At 41.2% G+C, this 22,728-nt stretch overlaps 1 protein-coding gene across 11 annotated transcripts in view; it reads left to right on the top strand.

The window, feature by feature from the left end:
- The first annotated feature begins 531 nt into the window (after positions 1–531).
- CNOT1 (CCR4-NOT transcription complex subunit 1) overlaps positions 532–22,728 on the top strand; it is a 54,936-nt gene continuing 32,739 nt past the window's right edge. For 7 of the 11 annotated variants that reach the window (XM_015639934.3, XM_019008004.2, XM_019008002.2 and 4 more), the window contains exons 1-16: positions 532–661; positions 6,213–6,489; positions 10,160–10,267; positions 10,963–11,061; positions 11,557–11,625; positions 11,730–11,784; positions 12,166–12,369; positions 13,736–13,904; positions 15,117–15,243; positions 15,535–15,645; positions 16,784–16,954; positions 17,475–17,602; positions 18,540–18,780; positions 20,225–20,344; positions 21,403–21,525; positions 21,757–21,908. In XM_015639934.3, the coding sequence (XP_015495420.1) occupies positions 6,388–6,489; positions 10,160–10,267; positions 10,963–11,061; positions 11,557–11,625; positions 11,730–11,784; positions 12,166–12,369; positions 13,736–13,904; positions 15,117–15,243; positions 15,535–15,645; positions 16,784–16,954; positions 17,475–17,602; positions 18,540–18,780; positions 20,225–20,344; positions 21,403–21,525; positions 21,757–21,908 (1,979 nt within the window). In that variant the 5' untranslated portion in view covers positions 532–661; positions 6,213–6,387. Of the gene's footprint in view, positions 662–6,212; positions 6,490–10,159; positions 10,268–10,962; positions 11,062–11,556; positions 11,626–11,729; positions 11,785–12,165; positions 12,370–13,735; positions 13,905–15,116; positions 15,244–15,534; positions 15,646–16,783; positions 16,955–17,474; positions 17,603–18,539; positions 18,781–20,224; positions 20,345–21,402; positions 21,526–21,756; positions 21,909–22,728 lie in introns of those variants that run through there. The other 4 variants (XM_015639932.3, XM_015639936.3, XM_019008005.2 and 1 more) reach the window with 2 other exon arrangements.

Genomic DNA, 22,728 nt, shown 5'->3' with positions numbered 1-22,728 from the left:
GGGTGGGGAGGGGGGAAACACGCCAGTTTATCGGCCTGTACCACGGCGCTGCGCAGGGAAAAACCGTTCCTGGGGTTGTACCACCATCGGGGGGAGGAAACAGCGAGGCAAGGGGGAACGGGGTGGACCGCACCACTCGGAGAGGGGTACACCCTTCCCCCCCGCCATGACTCCGCGCGCCCTTTGGCACCGCCCGCCACTTCCCCTTCCCGCCCCGCCCCCGCGCGACGTCCCTCGCTCATTGGCCGGGCTCGGCAGCGCGGGTTGGTCATCGGGGCGCACGCGCAGGCCGAGAGGGCTACGGAGCTCTGATTGGCTGAAAGAGTAGGAAGGATTTCGGCCCCTCCCGGCCAATGGCGCGCGGCTCAGGCTCCGCGCGGAGGGCGGCAGGATGCCCTCCCCCGAGGTCGCGCGGCACTGATTGGTCGGCTCTCAAGGGGCCCCGAGCTCTGATTGGACGAAGGCCCCCCCGCGGGGGCGCGGCAGCTCCGCGCGCATTCCGCCCCTCCGCTCCCCCCGCGTCCCCCCCCCGCGAGAGGACGGGGGAGGGGAAAGGCCGCGGCGCGAGCGCGCGACCCCATCCGCCATTTTGTATCGGAACGGCGGCGGCGCGAGAGAAGCGCGCGAGCGGCCCCAGCCCGGCCCTCACGACACCGCCGAGGTGGGAGCGGCGCCCGGCCGGTCCCGGGGGGGGGGCTCTGAGTGGCTGTGGGGACGCTGCGGGCTTCGGAGCGTGGGGGGGGTGGCGGTGGCGACGGGGCCGGAGGCAGCGGGGCCGGGCCAGTTTGCGCTGGGGGTAGCGGGGCCGGTTGAGGCACCCGCCTGACCGGGCCGCCCTCCGGGCTGTGCGAGAGGCAGCGGCGGGACCCGCAGCCCTCTCCCCCTGTACTTCTCTGTCCTGCAGCCGCTCCTGAGCGACAGAGGGAACTCGGCGGGGTCCGGGGCGGGAGACGCGGGTGTTCCCGGTTCGCTGGCGGGAGCAGGTGGCGGCGGCAGCGTCGCGAGGTGGCGGGGAAACGGCCAGCTCTGGAGCTGTGTTCATTTCTCCCCCCTCGCTTGTGTAACGCCGGTGGTGACAGGTGGAGCTGTGAGGACTCCGGGTCGGGCCTGCCCCGGCCGGGCCCGGCGGCCTCCGTAGGAGATCGGCGTTGTGACTTGCTCGCAGAAAATACGGAAAAAGTGAGCTGTAGCAAATAATCCAGTGACATAACCTTCTTGCAGACCACAGGAGAGAGATCCTTCTCGGTGCTGTCCTCCAGTTAAGAAAACGCTGCCCAGTAAAATTGACTTGTATAATTCTAAACTAGAAATAGCAACAGTTGGGTGTTTAAGCAGATGCCGTATCGGTGCAAGAGTTTTTTACAATAGTTTTCTAACTTGGATTAGTACCATTTGCTCCTTATACAGGAAGGCCAGTGAGTACTCACAGTTTAATTTCAACAAACCAAAACCAGTTTGGACTGTATTTACGACAGAAGTGAGATAATACTGAAAATAGAACATTAGTATGTTGGTACATCATGTATTCAGAATATTTCTGAATCCCAGTTGTTGCAAGGAAACATAGCAACTGCTCTCAGGAACTTTTTTTAAGCAGGTAACAAAACAGGTGTGACTCTGACATTCTTCATGTACCCAACTGATTCCTGTTTCTAAGGTAACTACTTTGGCATTGGCTAAAATTATGTACAGGGTGAGTCCAGGTGGGGTGACTCTTATAAACAGGAAACAAGTTTAGTTGGTAGTAGACTGGTCTGTCCTTTCCACTTTTGTTATTTTGCTTCTTAGTTTACTCTTAACTGTTGATGCTGTTGGCCTGGTGTCTCCAAACCAAACTCACAGCCAGTTTGCTTTCTACCTGTCTCTCTTCTTTGGAGAAATACCTTATCCTGTTTTTCCTTTGTAGTGTTCTTAAGTTTTTGATTTATGCTGAAGTGGCCACTCTTGGTGTTCACCTGAGTAAGTGGAAGAGAAACTGTGGAAACATAAATTAGCAATAGAGGACAGTAATGTTTTATCTCCCTGTGATGGGACATAACTAAATTATGTTGGGAATTGTTATCACTGAGAATCATGTTGAGGCCATTACTATTTTAGCCAAATTTCTCTTTTGTTTCATAAACATCCCTGATGTGTGAATACTGCAGTTTTCCTTTGACTTTTAAAATAGTATTTAGTTGTTTTAAAACACAATTTGGATGGTAAAAAGACATGCAGCATTTGATAACAAGTACCTTCTTTTCTTCCCTCCAGCAGAAACTTTTTTCTGAAGTGCTTGTCTGAAGGAAGTGAGCGTTTCTTGTTTTTTTCTTTTTTTTAAACAGTCCAGGTTGAGATGTGAAAATGCCTGAAGCAGCCATGTCATATTTGATTTGTATTTGAGGTAGATTCCAAACTGCAGTTTCACTGGCCTGGGTGTATAGGAACAACACAGGTGCTTAGTTCAGTCAGACTGTAAACTAAAGTTACTGTGTCTAATCATCTTTGTGAATTCCAGTTTACTGGAATTGGGTGCAGCTTTCCAGTGTATGGAAAGTTCAGGTGTCTTTTCTGTTTGTAATCACCTGAATTTGAACTGGTCAAATTAATTGGGAGTTTATTTTACTGCTTATGTGACTTCCACTCTGGAATTGTTTTTTTTTTCTCAATAGATTTCAAAGTGGTAGACATCCTGAAATATAAAGTATAGTATGATTTAAAGCCACCTTTCTCCCTTGGATTGCTCCCAGTGTTGGCCTTCAGAGAGGTGTGCTGCTCTTCCATGTTTTGTATTTGTTCATGGGTTTAAAAAGAGGATAAGGGACTGTTCTGGGGAGCAGGTTTAGCAGTGGTCCCTTTAGCATATTTCATGTGATGTTTTGTGACAGGAGCTTAGAACCTAATCAGCAAACACATTGCTGTTTGTGTTGCTAGATCTTTATCCACCACATGTGGCACGTGTGCCCTGTAATCATACAACTCTTGAAATCTAGTGGGAATAGTTACTTCTGCAAAATTCTGAAAAAATATCCAAAGTTAGCTTAAAGTAATTTTGAAATTACTTTTTTTATTAGGGTGTTTCTGAATTTGTGGAAGACATCAGGTTTGTCAACTTCAGCATCAAGGTTTAGTTACTCTCTAGTGCTTTCTGGTTAGTAGGGAGCGTCTGGTCACACCTGATGGGTGGTTTCATATTGGCCCTCTCTATTTTGTGATTTTTGGATTCTTGCCTGAAATTTTATTGCATTTACCTTTTAATCCAACAGAACTCTGGTCTTGAAAAGGTATCTACTGAAATAGATGCCAAATGTTTTGTGCTGATGGGCTTTTGTTTTCCTTAGGAAGTATTCAGGGAGTGTAATGCTGTAGAATTTGGTAAATATTTTTTATCTCTCTAAAATGGGTTGTGTTGCACAATATAAAATAGTAATATTGTAAGAGCTCATGAGTCCCGTGCCAGGTATCTTAATCCATTACTGTTTTATAGGATCTGTGACTGAAAGTAGCTAATTTTGCCAGGTCATCTCAATTTTTTTGATAAACTCCATGTAGCTGAGGCCTGACTTGTCTGAACATGAAAGGTTTGTCCCATGGACTGAAAACTTCCTGAATTGTTGAGGCCAGTGTAGGGAGATTCATTCCCACTAAGGACATATGGATCTAAAAATAAAGTCTGCTCCACATAGCATTCATAGCTTCCTTAATCAGTGCCGTAGTAATTGAATTTTAGCTTTGTACTGAATGACCAAAGAGGTACCTGTGCAGTTCTGCTGTGCAGGCAAGGCTCCCTTGGGTTACTCTGTACTCTCCTGTGTTAGGTTACATCCTTTGAACCTCTGAAGTGCTGTTAATGTTGTGTCCGTGGGAGCTGTCAGGGTTTGCTGTGTGTTGGGATATACACGGTGCAAACCATATGTTTAGAATATAAGTAGGAAGCTGTTTCCTCAGCTATTGTGTTTCTTTCTTGAGTCTCCGTGTTTGCTCAGGCTCTTCCTTGAGAGGCTTCCTTGAAAGGAAAAATACCATTTTGCCTCCAGCTTGGATTGTCCAGTGGTGCTGCCAGATTTTGTAGTTGGAAGGTGGCAAAGCTTGTTTTGCTTCCCTGCAATCAAAGCATTCCCTGCTTTTTTGGGAGACAAGAGAGATGCTAATAGGAGGGAGGGATGGTCAGTGTTCATGCTCTACAGGGTGTTGTACGGCAGCAGGGAGGCTTGAGCCCAGCTTGAGAATTTCAGTACTAAAACCCCCTGGGTTTTAGGTGGAGTAGGTGTGATTGCTGTGCTGTTTGTATTGGTATGAGGAAAAATGCTCAGAGAAATGTGGTTTTTCTTACGGGCCTGAAAGGCAAACTCTGGAATTCTGTTATTGCCTTAAAAATTGGTCAAGTTGAAGTTTTGTGTTATGTCCTGTAGGTAGTTCAAACAGCCTGTGAGTTCTCTGGGCTGTTTGCTGTAATCTGGTGCTCTGATGGGACTGAATTCCCCTTGCTGACTGCTTGTTTTAGTAAGTGCAAGTACTGTGCTGAGGTCTGGTGTGCTTGATTTTTAACAAATGCTTTTCAGCAGCTTTTTATTGGTCATGTATGTTAAGCCCTGTAAGATTGTCTTGGAAGGCGTGTGCTTGCCAAACCCAGTGACATTTTCTAGGTTATTCCAAAAGGGGAATGTAAAAGGTTATTAAAAAAAAAAAAAAATCAGGTACTGTATTACTGAGAAGTCTTTTTAAACTTTTGTGCCAGTCCTCCCTTCTAGATGTTCCACAGTCAGTAGGCTTTTAAATCTTAATATATAAAGGTAATGAATTCTAGCTTGTCACATGTACTAAAAAGAAATTGAAGTTTTGTGTAGTTCTCACTGCAGTTTTAGACATGCCCTGAAATTCTTTCAGAGACCAACTGCCTTGTCACTGAAGAATGCTTTCAGTATTACTGGTTGAAAATTTATTCTTTGTGAGATGTAAGTTTTACTGCATAAGAAGGATCTTGCATACCTTCAGTGAATAGTCAGGGCTTTCTATGGCATAAGGAAGGTCTGGAAGTCAGTTGATTTGACTTTTCTTACAAATAATTTACCCATATATTTGTGTAATATAATGAACTCTTTTAAAGAGCAGAATGGTCTTCATTGCCTCTGATAGGATTCAAAACTGATGTTTTGAAGTGTAGGCAGATGTTAAATAAGGTATGGTTCTGAGTATAAGTGAGTGAAAACCTTTGTATAAAGGGAGATGGGAAGAAGAGTTCTATTTGTACCCAGCACAGCCTGTTCAGCTTCCTGTGTGCTGCTGCTGTTGGGTGCTGGCAGAAGGAGGCTTGACATGCTGAGCTGTGCTGCTGCAGGAATGCTCCCTGGACTGGTTTGCCCTCAGTTCCGTGTGCCAGGCGAACACATCACCCAAACCATCCATTTCCATGATGAGGCAGAAATCGTGTGCTGGTGGTTTTTGCCATGGAGCCAAGAGAGCAAAGCAATAGTTCTTGTTCTGAAAAAGGGATCTTCAGAGTCTTGGCTTGAAGCCCAGTGACCTTTGTGTTTGATCAGGTAGAGCGTCCAAGCAGTGACTCTCCAGCTTGATTCTACCTCTGACAATGCACACTGCTTCTTCTCAGAGCAGCTTGGGGCTTCGTTTGAGGCTCCCCACACTGTTGAACATGCAGGACTTGATTTGGGATGCAATTTTGTCACACTGGCAATCTGTAATTTAACAGATGAGATGTCAAGTGCCAAGTTTTGTGTTGTCATAGAAATTTATTAAGCTGGCAAGCTTTGCTGTTGTAGCTCACTGGAAAGCTGTTTCAGTATAAGCCAAATGTTAGTGTTAGTTTATTGCAGTTCTTTGTGTGTTGCTCATTCACAATTGCTTGTTTTGGTGTACAGGGTTGAGGCAATACTGCCTGGATATACTGAGGCAAAATATAGCAGAGATGGTAAAAGTGCGTTTTTTATATTAGTTTATGATTGATGCTTTGAATGATTCTGACCTCTGATTGCTGCTGTGTGGTATTTAATTCATTATTCATCTTATTTACTTCTTTCTCACGGTGCCGAAAATCATTCTTCTGACTGAGCTGTTTGCTGGCTCTTTCAGACTGCAAAATGCAGAAACAAAAGTGGTCAGGTAGTGTAAAAACAACTGAGCTTGTGTTGTGAAAACCAAATACTACTTCATTTTCCTTGTGAACATAGTTATGTCGCTGCTACAGAACTTAAATCTAATTTAATACTGTTTTCCAGGTGCCATGTTTCAGAACAGACAAAGACAACTGAGAAAGAAGAGCTGAAGCAAGTAACACAGAAACAGATACAGGCTCATTGGGGGAAAAAAAATTGACCTGTCTCTGAGGTGACTAAAGGGGAATAATGGTGATTTTGCGCCGGGCTCGGCCGCCTGCTTCCGCCCCAACCAGCAATGAATCTTGACTCGCTCTCGCTGGCCTTGTCTCAAATCAGCTACCTGGTGGACAATTTAACCAAGAAAAACTACCGAGCCAGCCAGCAGGAAATACAGCATGTAAGTAAAGTGATACAGTGCTGCAAAATGAATTTTGGAAAGAGAATTGGAGTTTCTCTTCTCGTTAGTATTTGTACTCTGTGGTGCTCTTGTTTATGTTACTGTTTGTGATGTTGGAAATTGCAGGGTGTGTCTGATACTTCTTCTGGTTCATCTGCCAAGTCATGGAATACATCTCAGAGCTGAGACCAGTATTAACTTTGTAGTTGAATATTAGGATTAACTGCTGCTCCCGAAGGGTGGTATAAAAAGCTTTCCTAACTTCTCCAGCTTTCCACTTTTGGGCATTCAATAGAACACTGATTGGGAAGGGGAGGAAAATGTGTACATTCAGTGTTTAGAATTATTGCACTGAAAGCCTGAGTATGTTGTAATTTACCTCTGGGTTCTCCCTTGATGGAATTCTTTTTTCCTCTTTTCATTCAATGACTCATGGCTTGGTCATGAAACCTTTCAGAAGGCAGGCAGAGCAACTGCATGTTGAGACCCAAATGTTTGTGATTTTGGCAAGAATTCTGTTTTAATTGACCTTTTTAAAAATAGCTCTGACTTGTAGGGTGGACTAAAAAGCATTATCTGCAGAGGAGTGCTTAGGAAGAAGTGAATGCTACTGAGCTAGTTTTAGAAACTGGTTTAGTTCAGTTCCCAGCTGGGCCACTTAATGTTGAGTTTTTTTCCTGCAGAGGTGAAATCCTGCAACAATTTGAATCAGATTAGAAGGCCAGAGGGCTTAAGCAGTGAGTTTCTGTAACATTTGATGTCTTTAAAAGTGCATTCATTGCTTATCTTGAGGTGAGAGGAGAGTGATTTCAGCAGTATTGGCTTCTTTAAATGTAAGATGGAATAGATCTCTTGTAACTTGTGTAACTTTCTCATGTTTTTCAGTTCAGTACTCCAGGGGCTCATTTGGGATCATGCTGTCCTTTTGATCAGTGTTAGTTTCAACAGATGGTTTTTGCAGTAAGGTGTGACTGAAGCATGACTTGATTTGGGAGAAGATATGGTTGATCTGCCATTCACTTGGAGCCTAGCTCTCTGAAACAGGGACAGATTGTTCCTTACCCTTCAGCCAGGCCTTTTAGCTTCACTGTGGTGAGAGGGGTGAGAGACTGGGTCCTGGTCTGTGGAAATGGCTGGATTTCCATGTGTATGGTTATAAAGCAGAGCTAGAATTTCAAGGCTAAAATCCTAAAATCTTAATCCTTTGTTGTCTTTTTAAATTTTATTTTCTTGGTATTGTTTTACTTTCATGGTTGCTGGTACAATATTTTTTTAGTTGAAGAGAATATATGTGCTGTAACTCTGTTTCATGCTGTGCTGCTTGGGGTAAATATCTGGCATGATTCACTCCATTTTACAAAGTTTCTATCTAAGCATGTAGAATTGTAGTAATTCATTCTTTGAGTTCTTCTTGTCACAACTGACCAAAATGACACATTTAGATACATCACTCGAGTGTAACAGTGGCAAGCTTGAGTAGCTAATTTCTGTTTAAATGTGCCTTCAGTAGTCATTTAATATAGCTACTGCTTAAAAAAATAGAATATATGTTTTAAAAACTCAAAAATATTTTATGCATTTGTCAGACACAAATATGAAACCATGGCTTCCTCTGGAGTGAGATTGTGTGGTCTCCTCCTAACATGGTAAGGAGAGCCAGGTTGGAGAGAGGGGGAAAGGGCTTTGTGGATGAGTTTATCTAGGAAAGCAAAGCTTTTTGAATCTAGAAAAACAGAGGTATTTTTTGTCTAATCCTGTATTTTCCCAAACATATTACCAGATAAATACAAATACAAGTGGCTCAAGCTCTATCCTAAACCACAGACTGGTTGAGGTTGGAAGGGACCTGTGGAGGTCATTAGGTCCAACCTCCTGCTCAAACAGTAACTTAGATTGGGTTGCCCAGAAATTTATCTGAGCAACTTTTGAGTACCAACATGGATGGAGACTCCACAACCTTTCTGGGCAGCCCCTGTCAGTGCTTGGACATCCCTGCAGTAAAAAAATAGTATTGATCTGATTTTATGGCTGGATACAATGTAAATGTGTATCAAGGCTGGAATACAAAGGATTTTTTCAGGAAAACTGGCAATTCTCATTCCTCGTTTCCTGGAAGAGCTTTTTTGTGAATGTAGTTAGAGTTGAAATACGATACACTGTACTTTTAGCCTTCTCTTTCCTTCTTTCCTCTATGTTAAATTTTCAAATTTTTTGCCTTTGGAAGATACCTCAGTGCAAGGAAACAGTCTACTTCTGGTGCAGGCAAGTGCTGTGGATGGCTTTAGTATGTACAGTTTTCTTTGGCATCTGTTTACTTTGATGAATTCACCTTGGTCACAGCACGAGGCAGCTCCTTAGGAAATTGATCCAGCTTTATGTCAGTCTTGTTACTGCATCCAGATCTTCGTATTTGATTGGGTTGCCTAAACAAACTGCCTGTTTTCTGAAGCCTGAGCTAGGGAGTGGAATTTGCTGTCAATTCAGGTTTGCTGCCTTTTGCACCAATCTGAGCATCTTCCTAATCCTGGGGTATAGCTGCCTTCAAAGGCCCAGCTGTCACCACAGCTGGGCTGTTTACTCTGGACTGACATACCACAGGCATGTATATTATAGCCTCTGGTCAAGAAGCAGAGCTAGATTCAACTTGGAAGTTTCTTTCCAGCAGAATAAAACTTGGCAGCCACTGGAATCAGCAGGCTCTGAGGGAAAGGGAAGCATAGATGCAGGTAACAGTAGAAAAATTGAGATGAAAACAATCAAATATCAGAGCCCAAGCAGCCAGAGCCTAAAGAGCCACCCTGTTTGTTTCTTTGCACAAAGAAACTACTGTAAGCAAGGACGTTCATGATGGGTGAAGCAGTGGACTTGGTGGAGGTAGAGACCAGAGGTAGAGCTGCAGTCTCCTGTCTTTGTATCTCTCCTGCAGCTAAAGAAGTGGTAACAGGGGGAAAATGTTGCCAGTAAATGAAGGTTGGGTTTGTTATTAGCTGCTACTGTTTGACCCAAGAGGCAAGCTGCTGTTGGTTGGCTTCACATTTCTGATAGTATGGATTCTATTAAAAAGAAGTAAAGCTGTCTTCTTGGTTGGGGTGTAAAGAAAGGGCCAAGTTCGGAAACAGTCTGTAGCTATTTCAGACAACAAGCTGATGAGCTGGTCTGTAGCCAAGAGTTAAACTTAAGGTAAATGGTAGGGGATGCAAAAAAAAGGTAATATTGTTAAGATTTAGTAATGAGTGATAGGTGTTGTAAGTCGGTAAATGCAGGTAACCCATTGCACAGGTGCTGTTACAAGGCTGTGTTCTTGCAGAGTTAGGCACTGCAGCTGTGGGAGAAAATGGGAGAAAGTGAGGCCATGAAAGGGCTGCTTTGGTGACTTGAGGGTGACTTGAAAACCTGTTTTTACTTAGCTCTAAGAATACCACCCCTGAAATGCATGGCTTCTGCATCAGTAACTTGTGTCTAGATTCTCTTTGTTTATACTTCTTAGTTGCAAATACAGTTACTTATCTGGTTTCTAGGTTACTGATTAAAAGGAACATTTATAGCAGTTTTGTTGAAACTGTTGATGATTTAACTACTAGCAGTACTGCTGTATCCATGGTACTAGACCCAGATCTTGCTCTGTAATGACTGTTTGGTACCAAACTGGTTTTTTGATCCTTTTTTCCAGATTGTGAATAGGCACGGTCCCGAGGCAGACAGGCATTTACTACGCTGTCTATTCTCGCACGTGGATTTCAGTGGCGATGGTAAAAGCAGTGGCAAAGATTTTCATCAGGTACAGTTTGCACCAATGCATCTGTTTATTTGTTTTGATTGTTAAAAATGTGCAGTGGGATTTCATCCAGGTCAAGCACAAAGGCAGGTTAGAAGCAGTAGCTTCAAGCAAACTTCTGGTTATATGGCTTTTCAACTGCAAGCACTTTTTGCCAATCCTCAAATCAGAAGATAATTGTTGATATCTGACTTGCAATCTCTTGATCTGGAAAAAAACAGGTCGCATCAGTATAAATGCTCCTTTTACCACATGCAGTGCTCTAGTTTGAAAGCCTTTCTGTGTATTTTAAGAATTGTCCAAATCTATTAACTGACATGTCTGGTGCTGACTATGTCTATTGGCAGAAGTGTTTTCATCCTTAAGCAATTTTGCCACAAACTTTTTAGCTCCTAACCATGAATCAAATACTCTTGGGTTGTCTATTGCAATGCATGAGGATGTTTACAGAAAGCAAAACATTGCATATATGATGGAGAATGTTTCATCACTTTGTCAGTCTTAAAAGCTGACTGAAAGCAAATATTAAAAGCAAATCTGAAGAAAGTTTGAATGAAAAAAGACTAGTTAATGTTAGAGAGAATTTGGGTACTTACATAAGTACTTTATATTTCAGTTTTTCTGTATACAGTGCACAGTAGTTTATTTTTATAGCTCTGTTATAAAACTGAATCTTCAGGTTATCTTGTTATTTTCAGACTCAATTTCTGATCCAGGAGTGTGCGTCGCTGATTACAAAACCAAATTTTATCTCGACGCTGTCGTACGCCATTGACAATCCCTTGCACTATCAGAAGGTTTGTATGCTTCTTTGAAGAGGAAGAAAAGTGTCAGAAACTGCACTGAATTGGTCTCTAGGAAACCAGATTGTTTTCCCTTGTAGTAAAATTTTCAAAAACTGAGCTTGCCTGGTTGGTGTGAGGTTTTTTTTCCTTAAACTAAGTTAGTTAGTCAATCACTCAGAATGACTGTAAACTTTATTTTAATACTTCATCTAATGTTGGTACTTTTTGTTTATGGTACCAGAACCAAAACAAATCATCAGTGCTTCTGTTTCTTTCAATATGAAAGCCATGATAATGGTTTAATAGTGGGATATATGGAAAAAGCTTTTAGATGAGATTTATCCAAAAGTAGTTGGAAAGTTGTTTAGCCATATAATTTTTATGTTAGGCCACAGCAGAATAGTTATTAATATTCCAAGCTTGCAAATAGACTGTAGATAGTCTGACACATTGCAAATGGGATGAATCCCAAAACATCTTCCATGTTATTCTTCTTATCTGTTCCAGAGTCTAAAGCCTTCACCCCATTTATTTGCCCAATTGAGTAAAGTCATCAAATTAAGTAAAGTTCAAGAGGTAGGTGAACTCTTATGTCAAATTTTTTTTTACTTTTTATTTTTTAACAAAGCTAGTTAGAAAGGGTGAGGTCCCCTTACTTACTATGATGTTTTTGTTTGTAGGTGATTTTTGGTCTGGCTTTACTGAACTCTTTCAGCTCAGATCTGCGAGGTTTTGGTAAGTTTTCTAACGTACTGCTTCAGGGACAGCCTTTTTCAGCAGTGCTTTCTAGATGGGTAGGGAAACCTGCCTAACCTGACCTTGCAGTTAGGGGTGCCATTGGGAGGGGCAGTAGATAACACAGTCATCTTGTGTGAAGTTGAAGGACCATTTAACAAATGACTTGCTTGATAATGAATCAAACTGGGGCATTGTGATATCTGAACTTGTAGTTGTCCATTAATATTTGAGTTCTCAGGTACAAGATTTCTGTTTAAATCTGAACTGTTGTGGCTTGGGGTAAACAAAGTCAAATTAAGAGAATGGTAGCTAGCTAAATGAATCTCGTACTAGAACAGAATCCCAGGTTTTGACTCTAACCTCTTCTGTTTCCAAAAGCTGCCCAGTTTATCAAACAGAAACTCCCGGATCTTTTGCGCTCTTACATTGACGCAGACGTCAGTGGAAATCAAGAAGGTGGCTTCCAAGATATTGCAATAGAGGTCCTGCACCTTCTCCTCTCCCATCTCCTCTTTGGGCAGAAGGGAGCCTTTGGGGTAGGACAGGAGCAGATTGACGCTTTCCTCAAAACATTACGTAGAGGTAAGTGTGCTGTTCAGGAAGCCTGACCAGATGCAGACTTTGAGATGGATTTTTATGGCTTTCTGTCAGTGTGGAGTGCTGAAGTGCTGGGGAGCTTGGTGACTTAGATCTCAGTAAATTTTTGTACTTCTAAACTGACAGAAAAGTACCACTGTTCTGGTATTGTGTCCTAATGCACAGTTTTGCTTTCAGTGAACAGCAAATGTGGTCTTGTGTTCTTGAAAAGTTTTGATAAAGAAACATTGAGTAAGGGGTATTCAAGTCTGTGTTTGCTTTTATGTGGCATGGTATTTGTGGATTTAACTAAAGCAGCTCAGTGCACTGTAGTTGAAAACCCCCTTACAGAGTGAGGATCATACATTGCCATTTCAAACAGGTGCATTTTAAGCATTGTTTATTATATTAGATGCAGATCTATGAGGATACAGTAGCATGCAAGGGAGGTGCTTCTGACTTAGACTCTAGTTCATTTCCTAAAAGGTATCATTGGAGTCTGTTCTTTTCCAAAGCCAGTATTTGTTGTAAGCCTAACACATTAGAGAAGATTTGGACTCAATATGATAATTGAGCTTAACCCACTCCTTGGTTCTCCACAGACCTAGAGGAAGCTACCATTTATACAAGAGCAGAATATTTGTCCTAATTTTTTAAATATGACTTCTTTTTTCATATGCATTTTAATAAAGATTAGTGTATTAGCTTGTGTAATTCCTGACACTTTGCTTTGGGATATTGGGAACTCTTCTCCAAATGGCCCTGGAGGGTATGGAGATGTTACACGTCAATGGTGCTGTCTCAGGAAGGCCCAGCCACAGGGTGCCTTTGTTGCTCTCCACTGTGAGCAAAGCTCTGATCCACAGATCTGATTGTCTCATTACCTATCTCTTAAACTTGGCCTCTCAGGAAGAAAAAAAATGAGTATTTACTCTTTCTATGCCCAAGTGCCAGGCTTAGTTTTGCTGTGTTTCTTAGACTCAGTGGCAGATCCTTTGTTTCCTAATATTACCTGAGTTGGAGAAGTGGCTTTTGCTGGACTGCCGTATTGTTTCCTGCTCTGTTTTTTTTTGGATGACTGCTGTTAGTGACAATCTAGTTCTAAACTTACACCAGCACAGCTGCTGGCCTTTCGGGCAGCTGCAGAGCTGCAGTAAACCTGCATGAGCCTAGCTAGTTTAGTCTACATTCTTCTTCTCTAGGAATATCCCAGTAGAGAACTGACAATGGGATGGAGGGATGATGCATCAGTGCTCTCTTGATTTCTGCAGCATTAGGCCAACTCTAGCACAGCAGAGGAATAATTTTGAATAGTCTTTCACATTCAACTGGAATTCTGGGTGTTTTGACACTTTGTTGCTCTTGCCTTTAGATTTTCCCCAGGAGCGTTGCCCCGTGGTGCTTGCACCACTTCTATACCCTGAAAAACGGGACATTCTAATGGACAGGATCCTGCCTGATTCTGGAGGGATAGCCAAGACCATGATGGAGAGTTCTCTGGCAGATTTCATGCAAGAAGTTGGCTATGGCTTTTGTGCAAGGTTTGTAGGAAAATGCAGTTTTCAAGCATATAATTTTGGGTGGTGGTGGTGGTTTTGTTTCTTGAAGTAAAAGGTGAAGAACACTTTAAATACTAAAATAAGTAGAATCTTATCAAATATTATAAGGTTGTTTATTTGAATTCTGGTTGTATTTTGCTTTCTTCTAATGTGTGTTACATGCCTGTGGACACTGTGTAGAATTTTGTCATGGTAAGAAGTGCTACATAAAAGGATTCACATTGCTTGTGAAGGTTTCATAAGAATTTTACTATAAAATTACACCCTTTTGTAAGTGAAAATGCAAGTGTCTGGGTAGACATAAATTCCAGCTAAATCCCACTAGAGTGCTGGAAGAACTTTGCTCTTGCAAAACTTAGCCCTCCAAATGAACCTGCTTTTTTGTAAGGAGCATAAGGTAGAATTAAATGATTCTGTATTTCAAGAGAAAGACTATTGATTACTTTGGGGAGGTGATGAAATCTCAAAGGTATGAACATGAGTTCCTGTTTAAACCAAGAATTAAACCAAGAGGTAAAAACATCATGTATTGGAAGATACTGAATTATTTCCTTTGTTAACACATGCCTGCTAATAAAATAGTTTATATACTTATGCTATATAAGGCTTCCTGGCCTAGTTATGAAGTGTTCACAAAATGGAAAAAAAATTGAAAAAAACCCCTTCGGTTCTGAAGTTGAAACTCAAGCATCTGCTCTGTTTTCTCTCTTGTCTCCTGGGAGGTTTTTGCTGGTGCCCTCTGCTCAGGGATGCCTTGGCTGAAGGGCAAACATTCATAGCTTACCTTGGAACAGTGCACGTCAGCATTTTGAAATGTGCATTCTCAAAGCCTTTGTTTCACTTTTAGGTAGCAGAAAACTTGAGGCTTTGAAGCTCTGTATCACAGGTCAATAGTGGAAGTGCTTTTAACCAAGAAGAATGCTAAACCTACCTTGTGCTTTTGCTTTGATAGAACATAGTCTGTGAAACCTCTCTGTGACATCCCTGTCACTTCAGTACACCTGGCTTTGAACTGGAAATGTGGCACAGTGTATTTCATGGAAAAAATCGCAAAGATTGTCTACTGAATGTTTCTTCTTGGTTGTCCTGTAATTTTGTTATGTTGGATCATTTGACTGACTTGACTGAAGTCTTTTGCTGTGCTACAGTGAAACCTCCTTTCCTGTAAGATCTCTCTGTTTTGTTGCATCTTAGTGTGGAAGAATGTCGCAACATAATCATGCAGTTTGGTGTTCGGGAAGTCACGGCTGCCCAGGTTGCCAGGGTTTTGGGGATGATGGCTCGAACTCATTCAGGATTGACAGACGGTATTCCATTACAAGTGAGTGGCCTGTTGTGCTGGGGATTATATTTCAGCAGCAGAAGGAGTTAAAATGCTGGCCTCTAGGGATTTAACAATTGCTTGTATTATTCAATACTTGTACTTGTGACTGTTCTGCTGTAAATGTCTGTAATACTTTCATGAATGAAAGATTCTCAAGGTGTTAAACTGATATCATTACTAGTCTGAACTTGTGTTTATACCTTTCTAGTGCAGGGAGTTCTGTAGCCAGTGGGTGTTGAAACTGCTTTATTTTTTACTAGTGTTTGATTCAATGTGTTTGACTTGCAGTCTATTTCGGCTCCTGGCAGTGGGATTTGGAGTGACGGCAAAGATAAGAGTGATGGAAGCCAGGCCCATACCTGGAATGTGGAGGTCTTGATTGATGTTCTTAAAGAGCTGGTAAGTCTTGTGAGCATCTTGGTCTTTTATGTGGATAAAGAAGGGCATATCTCTGTATGATTATAAATCTTTTTAAGCTCTCCAACAGCCTGAATAGCTTTGAATCTCTCTAATGTAACTGTACTTAAATGCTGCGGGCTTCTTCCCTCAGGAACAAAAAAAATTGAGGAATTCTGGGAAATGGAAGCTACTTGAATGAATATCTTGAGGGCAGTTTGAGATTCATTCCATACTGCTCCCATGTATGCCATATTTCTGAGGGTTTTTGTGTTTCAGTGTATTTCTGACAGTGGAAAGTTTTGTGCATCAGACACCTTGTTCTGGAAAGCTTCTTACTGTAGGCAGTAGTGATGAAAATTAAGGTATTTTGTAGCTACTCATTCCAAAACTCTTCTTTATTGCTTCTTAGATATGCTAATGCTATAGAAATAGGAAAGTTTTTCCACTGCTTTATAAGCAGTGATTTTTGTAAAGAACTCAGTTAAACATGAGTACAGTTTCCTTTGCTTGCCTTATACGGGATTTTTTCTGTATGTTCCCACTAATATATGCAGAAGTCACTGTTTTGTTTTTCTAAACCTTGGGCCATAAAACAGCTTTGTCTCTGGTACTCTCATGTCTCTGAAATGAGTGGTTTGTTTTCCATAATGGCCACAGTTCCCTCCAAGCTTCCTCATCAATATTGTTTCACATTGTTCCTGGAAATACAATGAGTGCTTTACAAGGTCTTGGAGTTTACATTTTGCAAAAGGAGGAGCAAGTTCTGTTTGCCAGCAGATCATACTCTTCTGCCTTTTATCAGTGCGTGTGGGAGCCTAGGAAAGGAACAAGTTAGTATGCTAAGAGAGGAGCTATATGTTTGGGGGTTTTTTAAGAATTGTTAATTAAATGTTTGGAAGGAGAGACAGCTACTCTATTGCTGGGAAAGTGCAATTTCACAGGGTAGTTTAAAACATTAACTTGCATCAGATTCTCACAACTATATAAATACATCTCTTTTTAAAACAAAACCCTTGCTTTCAACTAAAAGTTGGGTGGATGTTAAGCTGGGTACAATACTGATGAAGAGGGATTCTTTCAAGACAGTACTGGAGATTGTAGTGTGCGAGGCTCACAACCCTTGTTTGTCTGGTTGCAGAACCCTACCCTGGACTTCAAAGTAGTAACGTATGAATTGGACCATCCAGGATTTCAGATTCGTGATAGCAAGGGCCTGCACATTGTAGTTTTTGGCATCCAGAGAGGGCTGGGCATGGAGGTTTTTCCAGTTAATGCCATATACAGACCTTGGAAGCACGCAGAGGGCCAGGTATGTTTACCAACATTTTTGCTCTATCTGTAGAATATTTGCAAAGTTCCTGAATTTCTTGAATGATAAATAGTGTGAATGTTTAGATAATCCTCATTTGAGACCTTGGCCTGTAAGGCACAAGCCTCAGGTGTGTTACAGAAGTACAGTGTGTGATTGACTGCATTATGTGGGACATGGTCATTTGCTGTGCACTGTTACCCTACCTTTGGCCCCAGCAGAGTTCTGTGTGTAGTGCAGCTGAGCATGGTACTACATAGCAGTGCTCTGGGGTGCTTACCTGGTTACACAAAAAGGCCACAGCTTCATGCAAACAAGTACACCCTCAGCATGTCTATACCCATCATTCTCAAATTCTAGAAGTATGAGGTTCAGTCTGGCATAAAACACACAGTGAAGTTTGGGTCATCCCTACTACTTAGTTGATTTATATCATTCTCAAAATGTGACACTTGATAAAGTAGAAGGAACCTGAAACTCTAATACCTAAACTACTTCTGACATCTTTTTTTTATTCCAGCTCTCCTTCATCCAACATTCCCTCATAAACCCTGACATCTTCTGTTTTGCTGACTACCCTTGCCATACTGTTGCCACAGACATCCTGAAAGCACCACCAGAGGATGACAATCGAGAAATTGCTACATGGTAACAAACCTGCTCTCAACTGCTTTTCATACATAGAGTTAGAGTAAGATTACTTGTCTGGTCAAAGTGGTGTTATCTTCATGCAGCCAGATTTATTGTAGCTGTGTACATACCAGTAGATCAGCCATTAGTATTTGTGACAAGTTTGATTGGTGAAACTATTCAGAGTATCAGAACTTTCTGTGTACTTCCATAATTTCTTGCTTTTGCTAGAGTCTTTGGCTTGTTTGGAGAGTTTCTGCTGATGTGTTTTGGCGTATCCTGCAAGCTGAAAGGAGGGGATAGAGAAGGTGGTTTGAAACTTAAATCTGTCTTTCCCAGGATGATATTAGAGAAACTTGCTCTACTTGTATGAAAGAAGTCCTAAAATTTAATTAGTAAATGCTGATTGGTATGACTTTCTGAGCTGACCTTTTACACCCTTTTTTTGGTATAGTCATGTAGCTTATTTCAGTACAGATACTTTCTTCAATTATATGGCCCAGAATAGGGAACTGAAGGATGAGGAATACAAGTAAATTGTATTTATTGTTTTACTTGTCTATAAAACAGGCAAAACTGAGTAGAGTAGAGTAGCTTCATTAACTTTCACAAGTGGGGACTTAGAGGTGTTTTAAAGTGTATTTCATTTCTGGAAGTATATTTCACGTTAAATTATCCAAGTAACCCACCTCAAGCTGAATTTTTTTTTACATCAGCTTTCAGTTCCCTCTCTGTAAAATAATTCGGAACCATTAAGATCTTGAGTTATTTTTTTATGGTTTCTTGCAGGCTTAATTGAACATGATAAGAGCTGCAGTGTCAGGTTGTTTGCAGTGGGTTGCTTTATATATCCTTACAGTTGCTGCCATAAAATACTTGAGTCCAGGATCTTGTAAACTTGCTGCTTTATCACTTTGTGCGGGTTGTCTATTTGTTTTTTCTTTTCTTTTGTTAGGAAGAGCCTGGATTTGATTGAGTCTCTGTTACGATTGGCAGAAGTGGGACAGTATGAACAGGTTAAGCAGCTCTTCAGTTTTCCTATCAAGCATTGCCCAGATATGCTGGTATTGGCCTTATTGCAGATCAACACGTCCTGGCATACCTTGCGCCATGAACTCATCTCCACACTCATGCCAATTTTCCTTGGCAACCATCCCAACTCAGCCATCATTTTGCACTATGCATGGCATGGACAGGTAAGTATTTTTACTGCAGTTTGTTCCTGTGACTTGAAAGCTTGTTAGGTTGAACAGTTACAACAATGTTTGTACTGGTTTATTAACTAGTCATTTTAAAACCCAAGAGGTAAATGGTCCATGGTTTATGCAGAGTAATGGGATGTCTCTTCCCTAACTTGATGCAAACTGTTATGGTTTGGTTTTCAATACTATTCACTGAGAAAATATTCCTGGAAAAGTACAGAAACACAAATTAAGTTTGACATTTTAAACCTTTAGCTTTAAACAAAGTTGACCACAGTTCTATTTTAAGAAAAAGGAAAAAATGCAAGACCAAACAACTCAAAAGAAACCCCCCAAAACCTCACAAGAGCATCACCTACCCACCCCCTCAACTCTCAAGTTCACACATTTAAAATGTAAAAACTTGATGTAGTAAGAAGTGAGAAGGTTTAAACCAAAATAATCTCCTTTGTACTTGCCAAAAAGTGTAGGCTATTCTAGACATAAAGAAACTACCTACACTGGAAGTTTCCAGATTCAGGATGTTTTCTGAAGACTTGGGAATGGATGCTGCCCTTTTTCAAGGAGAGCTTCTATGTAGGGATACGGTAGCTCTGTATGCAAATCCCATACTTCTAATGGATGTTTTGTTTGGTGTGGCCTTCATCATTGTGGGCACTGGTAGTTAAAGAGATGTCATACAAAATTTAAAGGGAAGGAAGTCTCTGGGGTTGGAGGGAATCTGCATTAGCAAACATGTTTCCCTATTCATCTACAGCAGAGTTAATGGCAAGAAGCTTGACCTCTGAGGTCATGCTGTAAATGTTTTATATTTTCTTGATGGAAATCTTTAAATTGAAGGATGAGGGTGGCATAGACATGAAGTGCTTTTTGCATGAGGTCTTGAAATGGCAGAAGAGGCAATTTTTCTACAGGGTAGGTCTCAGATCAGGGCACTGAATGATGATTGCCGTGGGACATGGTGCCATTCAATGACACCTTTCCTTTAAACAAAACCCTTGCTGCTGTAAAAATCTTACTTGTGCTGTATTTTGAAATTGCTCTTGTATGAACAAAGATCCAGATACTGTGTTTTCCTTTTTAAGGTGTGGTACTGAATTTTCACTTCAGGACATCGTGTCAGGCATAACATTTTGTAAATATTTGTGTAGTCTAAAAGCAATTTGCCTGTGATAGAGAGGAATTGTCCTGGACAGTGATAGGAAAGAGGTGGTGATGTGTGTATCTACCATTTGCAGTCAGCTACATCCTTTACTTGGAGCTCCTGGATAGTTTATTTTTGCATAGAAAGAGCTCAAATCAGAAGCAAGTTCTGAAGCTAAAGACTAAATATGTTTGTATTTTAAGCTTTTTAGTTGTGAAATACCCTGTTGAATGTTCACATAATTGATCCTGTTCCTAGAATCATGAAGTACAATCCTAATTTAATTCTCCTCAGGGTCAGTCTCCTTCAATTCGTCAGCTTATCATGCATGCCATGGCAGAATGGTACATGAGAGGGGAGCAGTATGACCAGGCAAAATTGTCACGTATTCTTGATGTGGCGCAAGACTTGAAGGTGAGTTTTGAAAAATATTGCCATTGTTTTTTGTCTGGTTTCTTATGCAGACTTGCTTGTCCTTTAACAAAAGCTAAGCTTAATTTAGATTAATTTAGTAAGGATTACATTGTTTAGGCATGTCTGAATACATTTGTGGCTGCTGTCCCTCATCTTAACAAAAGAAAAAAAGCCTACATTCATATGATTTGAAGTACTCTTCAGCTGAGTTGTGGTATCTGACTATAGAGGGTTCCATCCTGTCCTGTTGTGAGCCCAGGACATTTTACTTGGTATTTGCAGTGGGTTGGTTATCATGGCTTAGCTGACAAGTACCTTAGGAAGCAGCACAACAGAAGTGCTTGCTGAATGTAGCGTGAATCCAGGAGGAGCTTTGACTGTTTTAACCTTGAATATTGTTGAAATGAGAATGTAGAAAACATCAGATTTTTGTGTGAAGGTGACACTGGTAAACATAATGGAATGGAGATTTCTTGATAAAGATATAAAATCTATCTTAGATTTTATACATTGATGAAAGACTGGAAGTTGTGACTGATTTCATTGAGGGCCTTATTGCTTCCTAAAGTTAGATGCAAAATAATGGGGTGTCTCAAAGTGCAAGAGCACCAGCTGCTGCTTGAAGTCAGTTTTGTTTTAACAGTTACAGTGTTCAGAGATGACCTCTTGGAGCAGATATATTCCAAGTATCTCTGAAGTGGTTGAGGTCTGTTTGCAGGAAAATGGTAGGTTCTGCTGCTTAACTTTGTAGCAATATCAATTTGATAGGTCTTGAGCACTTGCTGGTGGTTTTTTGTATCACAGAGGAATTTAAAACTGTCAGCACAAGGTCACTTCAAAGAAGGTGAAGTCATGCTTTCAAATCAGAGCTCTTGCTTATTTGTTCCAGGAGTGAGCTAGAATTGAGGTTGATAGTACCAATCTTTGTTGACAAAGGAAGCATAGCAGCATGTCATAATAAGACTTCTTTACTAAAATATGTATGGGAACTAGAAAGAAAAGAAAAGAGAAAGGGTATCTGTGTCTTCACTAGTAGTCTTCTGATTTTCTTTCTTTAGGCCTTGTCAATGCTGCTAAATGGTACTCCATTTGCCTTTGTTATTGACCTTGCTGCACTTGCCTCTCGACGGGAATACCTCAAACTTGACAAATGGCTCACAGATAAAATTCGGGAGCATGGGGTAAAGCAGGATTTTTCTCTTTATTTTTGCACTCTTGTCAGTGACTAACTTAAGTCACTTTAACAATTTTATAAGTAGCTTTAAAGTTGTTAAAAGTGTCCATGGTCTGATAGTTCAATGTTTTCACTGAACTATAGTAGCTTAGTGGAATTCTTTCCATGGTACAATTGCCAAGTTTGAAACAGTGTCTTGGATGTGGTTTGGAAGATTAAGATAACATTTTTTCCTCAGGAACCTTTCATCCAGGCCTGTATGACTTTCTTAAAGAGAAGATGTCCATCTATCCTCGGTGGCCTTGCTCCAGAGAAGGATCAGCCCAAAAGTGCTCAGCTTCCTCCAGAAACCTTGGCGACTATGTTGGCCTGTCTGCAAGCTTGTGCTGGGTAAGAATTCTATAGCTTATACTGAAAGTGTAATCCGTTTGCAGGATTGGCACATGATCACAGCTGGTTTGGAATTTCATGTGGAGAATGGGGTTAATGAGAGTGTGTAAACTTGCAGGGATAGGTGCAGTAGTAAATTTTATTTTGAATTGAAACTCCTGTTGTAGGCTAGATTATAAGAGCTTGAGTATCGTCTTAATCATCAAACAGGTGAGATGATCTTGGTGACTAGAGGCTGTCTGGTTAGTCAGATAATCAGTTGTTAATGACTAGATAGATATAGGGGTGTAATTCAGATAAAGGGAGTCCGGGCCATGGCTACAGAATGGGACAGCATCTTGGAAAACAGTGGCTTTATAACCGATTTTGTGATTGTGTTAACCAAATATTTCTGTGTAGTAACTGCTTTGGCACAAAGGACTCATGCCATCCTTATGTGTAGGAGAAAAGTGGGGAGTGGTGATTGTAGTGTAATTGAGACTGAAACTAGGCGTATGTAACTTCTTTTGTCTTTGAGAGAAAAAGACTCAAAGTAGTCAAAGATGGAAAATATTGAACATCTTTTGCAGATCAGATTGTTTAGCTTAAGTCAAAAGAAAAGGGTTTGGATTTGAGGGCTGCTAGAGTCATGGGTAGAATACTCCAGACTACTCAGCCCTTCAGAAAACTCAGAAGGGCTGATGGAAACTGAAGTTGGACAAATCAGTCTTTAAATGCTTTGTACACACATAGTAAACGTGACTGAAAATTGTGAAACATTTGTGGTGTTGTTTCTTAATGCTGTCAGATCAAGGTGGTGTTGAACTGCAGCAATATTCTA

This window comes from Parus major, chromosome 11, assembly GCF_001522545.3.
Source record: "Parus major isolate Abel chromosome 11, Parus_major1.1, whole genome shotgun sequence".
In the NCBI taxonomy this organism is placed as follows: Eukaryota; Metazoa; Chordata; class Aves; order Passeriformes; family Paridae; genus Parus; species Parus major.
The sequence above is the reverse complement of the archived record's forward strand: the minus strand, read 5'-3'. Positions and strand labels throughout refer to the sequence as shown.